The 13,051-nt window shown below is 35.0% G+C and overlaps 1 protein-coding gene across 1 annotated transcript in view; it reads left to right on the top strand.

Moving 5' to 3' along the window:
- The window catches only part of Itga2 (integrin subunit alpha 2), a 96,484-nt gene that overhangs the window by 74,286 nt on the left and 9,147 nt on the right, over positions 1 to 13,051 (top strand). The window contains exons 17-25 of the mRNA XM_076857700.2: positions 2,287 to 2,438; positions 4,546 to 4,656; positions 4,931 to 5,013; positions 5,434 to 5,575; positions 6,660 to 6,752; positions 7,315 to 7,391; positions 7,470 to 7,553; positions 11,407 to 11,509; positions 12,783 to 12,893. Of these exons, the coding sequence (XP_076713815.1) occupies positions 2,287 to 2,438; positions 4,546 to 4,656; positions 4,931 to 5,013; positions 5,434 to 5,575; positions 6,660 to 6,752; positions 7,315 to 7,391; positions 7,470 to 7,553; positions 11,407 to 11,509; positions 12,783 to 12,893 (956 nt within the window). The remainder of the gene's footprint in view (positions 1 to 2,286; positions 2,439 to 4,545; positions 4,657 to 4,930; positions 5,014 to 5,433; positions 5,576 to 6,659; positions 6,753 to 7,314; positions 7,392 to 7,469; positions 7,554 to 11,406; positions 11,510 to 12,782; positions 12,894 to 13,051) is intronic.

The following is a 13,051-nucleotide window of genomic DNA, read 5'->3' as shown; positions in this document are numbered from 1 at the left end:
TGGCTCTACACTTCAGAACCTGTAGTTCCTACAGATATTTAATTAAGTGGACAACAAATAAACTAGCTTAAAGCCTGAAAATAATCAGTCAGGTTGTTTGTCATAATATAAACCAAGAAATAAATAAGGCCAGAATACAAAGCCAACATTAGATTCATATCTGGCACAACTTTCACTACCCTTAGTTCATAATCTACCAGTGTAAAGACTATTTCTTTATTTTCTGGAACTTAGACTTTGTGTAATATGACAAAACAATGCAAGACTTTATATCCATCTGGAAGTTTTCTTTTCAGGTGTTCAAACATTGACCCAACTTTGAGCTGCATAGCTCACAGACCTGCCTTGGAGCACACATCCATCTGAGTAGCCATGATAATTATATCACAAACCACTACTCTATGAACATTGTTACTATTCTGCCTAAAATATTAAATTGGAAGACACATTAGTTAGCAGGAATACCTGGCTGCTCATCTTTCCTGCCTAAAGCAAAAATGTGCCTCAAGCATCTTCCACATTTTGACCATATTTTATGTTTTCTATTGCTTTGCATCAAAAATTCCACTGTCAGAGAATTTCCTGGGCCATTGATTGGCTGCTGAGGATCCCTGGCTTTCATGTTGTCATTCACTATTTCCTTTGAATCTTTCACCTTGATTCCCCAGGTTCACACTGATAAGCCAGTCATCATCATCTCTCACTTAATTGCTTGTCAATAATAGTGTATAAGGCAAGAATCCCATCCTCTTAATTGTGAAAAGTGAATTATAAAGCATATGATTTATATTATTTATTACATTGGGCACATGTTCCAGTATGAGACTGTATATCAGTTTCACCAATTTGCTTTAAAAAATTTAAAGTATTAAAACATGTACAAACTTTGTCCTAACTACAGTGACATCCTTCCCATTCTTTTTTTAATATAAATTTTTTTGTTGTAGATGGACACAATACCTTTATTTTATTTATTTATTTTTTGTGGAGATGAAGATTGAATCCAGTGCCTCACATGTGCTAGGCAAGTGCTCCACCACTGAGCCACAACCCCAGCCACCCACAATTCTTTTTTTAATTTTCACTGCTTATTTTTAGTTAATTTTTGTGTGTGTGTGTGTGTTAGCCATATTTTTATCTCATTAAGTAATTAGAGCAAGAAAAAATTATTCAGTATTGTCAATAGATACTTTAAAAGACACATAAAGATTTAATGCTTTAGGAAGTATATTCAAAGCATTAAATCTTTTTATGTGTCTTTTAAAGTATCTATTGACAATAATGCATAAAATACTGAAAGAAATAAAATCTGATAGAGTAAACCCAAATAAGATAGTTGATAATCTATGAATAGCATGAGATATTCACTCTAAATTTCCAACAGTGGACTTTAGTTGAAAGTAATAGTTCTGATAGTTTAGACACTTGGTACCATCATCAATTTTCTTACACAGTGTTTTTTTTTTCATTTTTAATTCACTGAGATGATATGATTATCTTTATTTGATAGCTGAAGAAGCAGAGGTTCAAAGAGATTAAGTTGCCCAAAGTGAGAGAGCACAGAGACTATGGAATTAGAATTTAAACCAAGTCTGACTTGAACCTGATTGTGGCAGTGTGGCATGTCTTTTCCCCATGAAAGATTGTAGAACATGCTGGCACTGTACGCATTCTTCCAGAGGACATTAGTTAGTCCTTAAGGGGACATTTGTCCCTTAAAATGGCAGAGAAACAGAAAGAACACAGAATTTATTTCAAAAATACCCAAGTGTTATTTCCTACCAAGTCTTAGCTGTGTAAGCGTAAGTGAATTATTTTATCTCACTGATTCTATATCATTATCTCAAAACTAAAATAACAATATCCACTTCCCAGATTTATTGTAAACCTTGTATAAGGTAACATGAGAATGTGTTTAACTGTAGGCATTCAATAACTGTCCCTTTGTTTTCCCTGTCTCCATGTTATGGAGAAGGAAGCTGAGGCAGGAGGCAGTGAGTAATCGGACCAGGTTTATCTGTAGATTTCCCAGTGGCAACTCCAATATTCTTTCCACAGCTCCCAGCCACATTTGTCTGAATAACATTTCTTTGTATCCAAAGTCAGTTATCAGAGCTAGAATTAAAAAATCATATTGTGCTACCCGTAGTTCATAATCTACCAGTGTAAAGACTATTTCTTTATTTTCTGGAACTTAGACTTTGTGTAATATGAAAAAACAATGCAAGACTTTTTTTTCCTTAGAAGTTTATTTGTAATAACATTTCTATATGATTTTTATCACAGCTATTATGTATAACATCACACTTGATGCAGATAGATATTCATCCAGAGTAACTTCCAGAGGTTTATTTAAAGAAAATAATGAAAGGTGCTTGCAGAAGAATATGGTAGTAAATCAAGCACAGAGTTGCTCTGAGTACATCATTCATATACAGGTGAGGTCTCATTGTCACAAAAGTTCTAAAATGGAAATTTGTGTTAGAAAATGCTCGCCCTTCTAATTATTTACTTTCTTGTCTAATTCTATGAACAGGAAGCATATTTTCTTTATCTTTATACTTATGGTCACATTTTATTATTATATAAATTAGTGGCATTAAATTTTATTTGGGATTATTACTAAAAGGGTTAAAAATAAGATTCTTAAAGAAATCAAAGACAGTACTTTCTGTAATGTTCAGTATTGCAAATTTACAGTGGACAATAAATTTTATTTTCATATTTTCCCATTGGGGAAAATTTTATTCATTTTAAGCTACTGAAATTCCAATTCTAATTGTGTTTTCACTTATTGATAGGAGAACGATGGTAAGTTAAAGATCACATGTTCTTATCTTGTGCCATAATTAATATAGTTCTCAGGGTTCTTGAAAAACTCCCAGGTAGAAAAAATGCTTCTCAGGAGAAAATTTCCAAGAGGAAATTTATTTCATATGTTTTATGAAACATCTCCCCTTAGCAACTACATAATGATATTTGAAAGCGTGATTTACTCAGGAAACCACTTTAAAAAGAACTGCTTAAGTATTCTATCCTAAACACAGTTCTCAGAGGTTAAGGCACCTAAGAATTGCTGAGGAAAATCATATTAAATCCATATTCTGGGTTCCTAACACCATAAATTGGGTTTGAAGGGGCAAAGATTATGCCGATTTAAGGGACATGCCGGCTATTCCCAGTGTGGATGGATGGTATAGAGATCACACTTCAAGAAAAGCCAAGCATGAGATTTGGGAAGACATCAACTTCATGGTTAGATGAATGAAGTGCAGTCGACTTGTTTAAGTTATTATTTCATTTTAAAGTTTCTTGTCTGTGAAGGCCTGGATTTTGTTGTTGCTGTTGAAATCCTAATTATACAGATTTTTTAAAGGAAACAAAAGCTGACTTCCATTCTCTCCTATCTGGTATCAACTAGTGACTCAAATTATACATGTAATCCATTGTGGGGAGATGAAGACAGCCAAGCTGTTTTTCTTGAAGAAAAAAAAAAAGTCCTATTTACTGTTTGACATCAATACCACATGAGACCACCCGATATACCAAGCCTGCTGCTGACTGAGGAAGCTCAGAGTCAAGCTGTCCTCGTGTCAGGATCCCAGAAAGGATTCAAAGACTTGAGAATAAGTCCTGCTGGTGAAATGCACTCAACGACAATGAACATACTGTGTCTGAGGAGAAGGGAAATTAGATTCTTAGGATTGTTTTCATTTGTATATACATAATTCTTTCTTGACAAGAACTGGAAAAGATTTGTAAGAGGATTGCTAGATGAGTTTTGCAACTGTTTTGGCATTTTACATGTTTCATCAGACAAGAAGCCTCAAAACTGGATGGGACCCAAGCCTCCTGTAATGCTGCAAATCCTCTACTCTGTATACAGAGGCAAAGCAGAGTGTGTGTGCAAGGCTGACTTTAATAAGTGTCGAGTCACATGTACATCATCTTCATGTACAAGCAGCAACAGAGTTCCTAAAAGTCAGCTCGGGCTAGAGGCTAAAGAGCTTGACTTTGGACATAGGAATCTTTATCTGGTTTTGTAGAGAAGGCTTAGATTCTGACCAAGGAAAGAAGTTTTCTTGCCCCCTCCTTAATAGCCATCCATGAGCTGGGTCATAATAAGCCCTTCCAGAGGTTTGATCTGGACATCTGGGGACTCTTTAGTCTTGAAAATAAGAATGAGAAGGACATAGACATCAGCTCAAAAGCAAGGTACTAATATAGAAGTCATTGGAAGATTATCATGTTATAATGACTTATGCATATATATTATGAGATTATTGATGAATTCAACTAAGAATTGCTGCTTTAGATTTTTACTGTAATCAAGAATCTTTAGGTTTCCTAGTAGTATGGAGGCTGACAGCAGAAGTAGGATGGAAAAGAGGAAGCAGAACCTGATCATTCAAAACAAGCATATGCTATACTACATAATCGAGTGCTGATTCTTAATCGTAAATACATTTGAAATCATTTTCTTGTTTTAAAGCTGCTGTGCCTTAACATGCTGACTCTGTGGTGTGTGTGTGTGTTCTGTGTTAGAAACCCTCTGATGTTGTAAATTCTTTGGATCTGCGTGTGGACATCAGTCTAGAAAATGCTGGCACTAGCCCTGCCCTGGAAGCCTATTCTGACACAGTCAAGGTCTTCAGTGTAAGTGCCACATGCCCTTTCTCCATTGAGATTGGCTAACAAAGGTTCACAGTCACTGCAGTAGTGTTTAAAAATACCCAGGACAAAGTCTTAATGTCTTAATTTTCTAAAAAAAATGCTTCAAGTTATATATATATATATACACACATACATACACACACACATAGATATACATATATATATACATAGATATACATATATACATATATATATATATATATATATATATATATATTTATTTATTTATTTATTTATATATCTTTTTTTTTTTCAGATCCCTTTCTATAAAGATTGTGGTGACGATGGACTTTGCATCTCTGACCTGGTTCTAGATGTCCAACAGCTACCAGCTGTTCAGTATGTTCTATTTTAAAGCTCAGTATAAAATGTGTAAATGAAAGACACAGTTGATTGTTTCATTCAAATCAATGTTTATAGAGGTTGCATTTTTTTTTACCAAAAAAACAAATTCAAACTAGTAAAGATTAAATTATAATTTCTATCAATCACAAAAGAATAGAGCATAAGAAATACAAAATTCTTCGTATTGGGATAGTTGTCCCTGCCATGTAATTAAAAGCAACAAAGAAAAAAGTCTCGTAGCATTTACTTATGCATAGTAGCATTTTTATGTGAAGATAATTTATTATTATTAAGCAATTTTCTCACTTTCCAAATAGAGTTTATTTCTTAAATGTATGAAGTTTATGAATATTTGTCTTTTTAATTTTTAATGCCTTTTTTTCTTTTTCTTTTTCTTCTCTTGACTTTTAATAGAGAACAACCCTTTATTGTCAACAATCAAAATAAAAGGTTAACATTTTCAGTAACACTGAAAAACAAAAAGGAAAGTGCCTACAACACTGGAATTGTTGCTAATTTTTCAGAAAACTTGTTTTTTGCTTCATTCTCCATGCCGGTATGTGAGGACACCCTGAGCACTGTGTTTCGCACTTGCTTTAACTGTCTTCCTTATACTCAAACCCCCTGCATCCTCTAAATAGTCTAAAGAAGCCCTATTCCCCTGGGCATGATCAGTCCTGAACTGTGGCTTCTAACAGGTTAAGCCACAGGAGAACTGTCTGGCTCTGTACCTACAGCCAATTCTGCTTTGCAGCTCCGGTCACTTTTTCCTTTACCCCGACACTTGGCAACAGTAGCCAGACACTCTTCCCAAGCCATCTGTGTGATGAGATTGCTGTGGTCCTGCACAGATGTCCTGCACTTGCTGTGAGGCATCTGAGACACATGGCTTAGCCAGGGCTTTGCAACCCCAGGTCTTGTTGCTGCCAAGATGATGCATTCCAGCAAAGCCAGGCAATCAAGTGGACCTGATCACTAAACCAGGACTGCCTTGACCATGAGGGCCCCTTGGTCCCTCCTCTGCCCTTAAGCCATGCAAAGCAAAGAAGGAAAAGCTGTTTTCCGAGGGAGCTACTTAATTAAAGGTTCAAAAAATGGTTCATCCAATTTAAAGTTAATGTGAACTCACAATAGATTTAGAGTTCTTAGCTTATTCTGACCTTAGCATTTAATGTTCTGTGCCAAATAGCAACATTGTACTTTAAAGACAAAATGAAATGAGGAAAATTTAAAAAGAATATTTGATTGATTAAAAACATGGATAAATAACAACATAAATATTTTTCTCTTGAAAATATAAATTTCAAAAATATTAAGAGAATGGTATGACTAAAGATTTCTGAATATTGGATTAAAGCCTTTTGTGCTTCCAAAATATAATAACTGATTTCCTTCTTAGAGGGAAAATCCAACTTTTAATCTGTTCTTTGCTTTGTCCAGATATATCTTTAGAGTTAGTAGTAAAAATAGTATATTAGTTAATTGCACAGTACAAGGTTTTCAAGTCTTTAGAGACAATAATCTGTATGAATGTAAACCAATCTTACTACTAAAATGTACCTGTACATTTTTCAATATGTATGTACACATATACACATTATCAAGTAATTGATTGTCCTTATTCCCCTGGTCTTGTTCAGGCTGATGGTACAGAAGTAACATGTGAAGTTGATTCATCTCAGAAGTTTCTTTCCTGTGATGTGGGCTACCCTGCTTTGAAGAGGGAACAACAGGTACAACTTGCATGTCATCCTCAAATCCATTCCAGGCATACCTCAGCATTCATGTCAATTCACCAACATAACATTCCTTCTTTATTAGATATTATCATTTGATAAGCATCACAAAATACCCAGGCTTCATGTTTAGAAAAGTTTCTTAATAGCTGATTTTTTTCTTTAAATTATTAATAAATGAGAGATTTTTCTACGTGTAAAAATACACACACTATATCAAAAGTGCTTTTTGTCTGAATATGTTGATCAATATAGGTCAAAGCATTGAAGTCAGTCACAGAGATCACCTGGTGTTTATAAACAAGTTTCATGTTTGCCCAAAGATTTGCAATTCAGACAAGTATATGAGGCTGGATAACTTCTATGTCAGTTGAAATTTAAGCTCTCCCAATTCTAAAGTAAGCAGGTTAAAGCAAGGTCAAGTAAAAATATTCTACAAATGTAAAAGCTTAAGGTGTATAAAATTCAGAATCAAACTAGAATGAGTTTACTTTATGAGGAACATTTTTTTCCTGTGTATAAATCATCATAGATTGATCAATTTTAATTTTTTGTATAGGTGACTTTTACTATTAACTTCGACTTTGACCTCCAAAACCTTCGGAATCAGGCATCTATAAGTTTCCAAGCCTTAAGGTAAAGCATAATGAATTGAAGATGAATGTTTTTTAGAATAGTTTTCTTTGAGTGATTTCTTCATGTCTGTTTCAATAGTGAAAGCCAGGAAGCAAACAATGCAGATAACTCAGTCAACCTCAAAATTCCTCTCCTGTATGATGCTGAAATTCACTTAACCAGGTACGTAAGAGTATATGGGTAGATAGCCTGTTGCCGTTGGCACCCCCTGGTTTTTAACACACTTGGCTCAAGACTAGAGAAGCTATCTGTATGCTCAGTCTTAAATAAAGAATTAGTTATGAGATTTAGTTTCCCCCTTGTCAACTAAAAGAGAAGTCCATAGACAAATTGGTGCCTAGGAAAACTTTAAGTGATTCTTTGGGTTTATTGACTCAGAGCGGCACAGGAAGGCAGAAGACAAAGCTTTTGCCACATGCCATAGAGAAACTCCCCTGCAGGCCCTCAGAGGGAGTACAAACCTTACCAAGGTATTGAAACAGACTCTTAAGGGCCCTGAGAGCTGCCAGAAGTTTCTTCTCACTGCCTACTTTCTAATTTGCTCATGAGAAGTCAAGTTATATCTCTGCTTCTGAACACTGAAGCCTTCTGAACACTGAAACCCCCAAACCTATGCTTTGCACTTGGGAAGTCACAACAAATTCAGAAATGGAAACTAGGCCAAGTCCAGCTTCTGAGTGGAAAATTCCTTTTTTTTTTTTTTTTTTTTTAATATGTGTGGTGGTGTTGGGGATTGAACCCGGGGCCTTACGCATGTGAGGCAAACACTCTACCAATGGAGCTATATTCCCAGCCCATGAATGGAAATTTCCTGACAAAAGAGATTAGGGTTTTCTTCCAACCAGGAGGAAATGAGGGATTTTCCAAAGGAAGCCATTCATGAAGAAATGCTTTTGTTCCTTTTCTTGCCTTCCCAAAGTAAGTAAACTTGAGAGCAGTGGTTAAACGTTATAACCATCTTGCATTGTTCAGAGGAACAGCTGTCTTTGAAAGTGCGTAATATACAAATCTCACAGGTAATAATAGGTTGACAGCACTTTAACTCACTCAGAAGTGAGTCTGGCTCATGGAACAGACCATCTGAGGTCAGTGTTTTAGGGGCATGAGCCAGAGGGATGCCCACCTCTAAGCCTGCAATCAGACTTCTCTGCCCAGTGAAGCACAGACGAGTGACCCAGGAAAAACATGAGGCAGTGTTTCCCCAAGAAGTCCAGTGACAACAGTTTCTCTAGCTCATCACCCTAGCCCCTGAAAGCATGGAATATGCAGATTCTCTAATAAATCACTAAGCAAAAACAAAAAGGAAAATATGTCATCCTGTCTGGAGCTTGAGACGCATGAGCAAAGGTGAAAAGAATGCTTCTGTGTCAAGTGAATCGCAAATACACATGAGTGGAGACTAAATTCAGTCCAAGTCATCCATCCCTGAAGAATTAATCAATAACAACAAATTTCAAAGACTCACAGTTCTTAAAATAAGACATTGAAGACAAATGCAGCCACAGAGATCAGTATTAGCACGTTTTCTGAATATTTTTCTTCTCACCTACATTGATTCTTTCTTCTACATACTTATTGTTAATAAAGACTTTTGGTCATTCCATTCTACCCATAACCGATTTTTTTTCCAGATATTTTAACATGAAATAAATATAACATTGAAATGGGACTTCACTTTTACTAATTGACAGCTATGTATTTTTATGTTGGTGATTTGGATTCCAATACATCCCAATAAATGTATAGCTAAAAGCTTAATGTGGAGAATTATAAAGAACAAAAGTTAAAGTGGATCCTAATCCTAAAACACACAAATAATTCTCCAGATGTTTTCTAGAAATAAAAACATTAAATGTCTATAGAACAATCTAAATATTACAGGAAGATATACAATGAAATATGAAGTACACCTTCCCTCTCTCCTCAGTGGCATTCTGTAGGAGACTCACAGGTGTAATTTGGAAGAGCTCCTAGGTAGAGTTTGTTTATCTACATTCCAGTAGATAGCAACCACTCTAATACTGTTTAAATATATAGTTACATTTTATAAATATGATGGAAGAAAATAGGTAGTGATGTTAGAATTATTTTTGGAAAAAGATCCCTCTAAGCAGAGATAAATGTCGCTATGAATATATTATTCAATTAAGTAACTTAGGAAAAACAAGTAATGAATGGGCACGTGTAAGATCTCTTTAAAATTCAAAAAGCTGAGCATATTAATCAATTTATAAATTGGCCCTGTTTAGGAGCTCACACAAACATCTTCAAAAAGGCAAAGAGAATAATCCATACACACATAGCCAGTCTTTCTGTTTCAAAGCCTTGTCACTTTTCCCATTTTCCATGTAAGGCTCACCAATCATTGTTTCCCCTCATATATATAACCTTGACAAGTACCACATCTATTTAAATCTTCCTATGACATATTTTCCTTCTGAGATTTTTGGAAAAGCGTTTTCTAAGGCATAAAAAAGAGAAAGACAAAGTTTCAGTAGAGAAACTTAAAAAAAAATCTGTCTCAGAAAATATCCAGCCCAATTTTGTTTTTTTAGAAAATGGAATTAACATCCTATAATTAAGATAAACTATCCATTGGAAACAAAGGGAGAGGATCTGCATAGTGCTTTCCAGACTCTTTCTCCTGCCACCTGCTCCTTCATATTCTGCAACCTGAAGAAGTTGCCCTGGCTGGAAGCCAGCCTTAGAGACCCAGAAATAAGCACAAAGATGGGAGATGTCAAGTTTCATTCCACTCTGAGTGCTCTCCTGGGTTTCCTCTGACCTAGACTGCACTGTACTTGCAGCTGTTAGTTGGCAATCCTAAGCAAAAAAATCAAGATCAGTCCGATATCTCTAGTCTAGTCTAATAAAATCTCTGGGTCATCCATTTTGAAAGTGATTCCACTACTGGTGAAAACTGATTTGATCCACCCCAATTTAGACCTGAATCATTAGAGTTGGCTTGGAACTAGAGATGAATAGGAAGAAGAATTAATAAAGAAAATTTATGTCCTGTTTCATAGGCTCCCAGTAACGAATAATGCAGGAGCTAATACCCAATACCCCATTACTGTATTCCTGCCATCCAAATGAAAAAACCCTGGCTTATAAATACATTCATGCAATCAACAAGGATGATACTAACATATATTAACATAACTGTCAACAGCCACCTTAAGAACAGTTCAAGGATCCATTCTATAGTAAAACTGTACTTACTTTAGAAACTTGACAAGTGATAAGCATGTAACAGAATCTCAGCAGAAAGACAATGAAGAGACTTTTTTTTTAAAAAAAAAAGAATTTGTTTTAGTCTTAGAAATACACATTGGACCATAATATCATAAGCATTTATTATCATTAATACCTTTAGAAATTTTATTATAATTGTAATTGTATGTTATGTATGGAGTACAGAGTGATAATTCAACACATGTATACAATATGCAATGATAAAATCATGAGTGATTGACATTTCTACATCCTTCAATTTTTTAAAGTTTTTCATTGACATGAAATAATTATACCTGTATTTATGGGGTATAGTATATTTCAATACACATATGCTTTGTGCACTTATCAAGTCAGGCTAATTATAATTTCTTCATACTTATCATTACTTAGTTTTGGAGGTTTTAAGTTCCTTTCTTCTAGTTATTCATAAAACATATAATAGTCATTGTAGACAATAGCCACCCCATTGTGCTGCAGAACACTAGAACTTGTTCCTTCTCTCTGCTATGTTTTAGTGCCCTTTATCCAACCTCCTTCTATTCTCTCCCACCTCAGATCTTCCCAGCCTCCAGTCAGACATAGAAAGACAAGGTCCCCATGTTCTAGCTCATATGTGGAAGCAAAAGCAATCAATCTGAATGTGGAATAATCATTTTACTGCTTTTGTAACTAAAAGTAAACTGTTTTACTTGTAATATAAGCTACAAAAAACTTAAATATGATGCTTCAAGACAATATCAAAACTAAAAATACTGACTTTATAAATGTTATTCAATAGATCCACCAACATAAATTTTTATGAAGTTTACTCTGATGTGAATGTTCCTTCTATCGTGCACAATTTTGAAGATATTGGTCCAAAATTCATTTTCTCTCTTAAGGTTGGTAAGCCTATCATAAGGTTGGTAAATCAGGAAAAGGCATGGGGTGGCAGGGATGAGTCTTGGAAGAGAAGAAAAGGAAATGAAGTTGAAATACCCCTCTTGTTCTCAAACTTGAGCATGCATTAGGTTTACCTGGAGGGCTTGTTAAAACAGGTTTCATTCCGAGAATTTCTGAGTCAGTAAGTCTGGGGGTGGCCTAAAAATGTGTATTTTTGACAAGTTCCCAGGTGATGCTGATGCTGTTGGTCCAGGTCCTATATACTTTAAGAGCTACTGGGATAAACAACAGATATGTAAACAAGTCTTTGTGTTTAGTTATATGTCCTGGGTAAGAGATAATGATATATCTTCAAGGCAAATATTCAATGGAAATCAATAGGATATTACTGTGGCAAACATCCTCATAATAGAATGATGTTGCCAGCTTATTCTTGGAGACCACTTCTGTTTTAGAAGCTTACAAGTATGGGTTTTGTACAGTCATACCTGGTAGTATCTAAAAACATTTTTTAGTTAAATTCTAATGTCTATGAACAAGCAATTATATTCTAAAGACTATGATCAGTCTTATGAAAAGAAATTAAGTTGTGAAAAAAAATGGCTTTCATAATAATGTTATTACATGGGAGAAATTTTGGAAAGTAGAAAAGCATCCATCCTCCATCCTGAGTCAGTACCATTTTATTTTTTGTACATTTCCTTCTAGTCTATGACATGGCTGCAACTATCAAGTTTTGTGACTTCAAAAACAATCTATAAAAGAATCTTGATTTGTTATACAGATACTGGAATTTATAAAATATGGATGGTATTCAGTAGCCATATTTTTTAGGAAATTTAATCAGTTCATAGTAAAAATAAAATAGCATTCAGAGTGTACTGAGTATCAGCCATAGTATTAAGTGTTTTAAATATACACGTTACCATGTTTAATTTCCAGATAATTATGAGATTGGTACTGTTTTTATTCCTAGGGATTTTTTTTAAAAAAAATTATAGAACCAATAAGACATAAGCACTGTCCACCTAGAACAGAAACCCCACCGATGAGAACAGACGGTATACCACCGCATGCCCACGGTGTTTCTGATTATCTTTATTTCACATATGAGAAAACTGTAGCATAAGGAGCTTCCTTACCTGAAATTCTGCTACTCTGTTGCAGTTGCTTACTATATTATAGTTGTCCTCTATCAACACAGAGATTATTGATAATTTCCCTTGTGTCCATGAATCATGTTGTGACAGGAGTATTTTCTTCCCTATGTAGGTAACAACAGGGAGTATTCCAGTGAGCATGGCATCTGTAATCATTCATATCCCTCAGTACACCAAAGGAAAGAATCCACTGATGTACCTGACTGGGGTGCACGTAGACCGGGTAAGGACCACAACATAGCCTATAAAAATGTGCACTTTTAAGATGGAAATAACCCAGGAGTTCTGGGCAGCTAGCTGTCTGACATTTTGTAGATGAGAAACAAAGAATAACCTCTCTGTATCCCAGGGGCCAATTACTTAGCAGTTAATTTCATAAAG

This window comes from Callospermophilus lateralis, chromosome 5 (assembly GCF_048772815.1).
Source record: "Callospermophilus lateralis isolate mCalLat2 chromosome 5, mCalLat2.hap1, whole genome shotgun sequence".
NCBI classification, from domain to species: domain Eukaryota; kingdom Metazoa; phylum Chordata; class Mammalia; order Rodentia; family Sciuridae; genus Callospermophilus; species Callospermophilus lateralis.
Note: the sequence above shows the minus strand (reverse complement) of the source record. Positions and strands in the feature narration are given on the sequence as shown.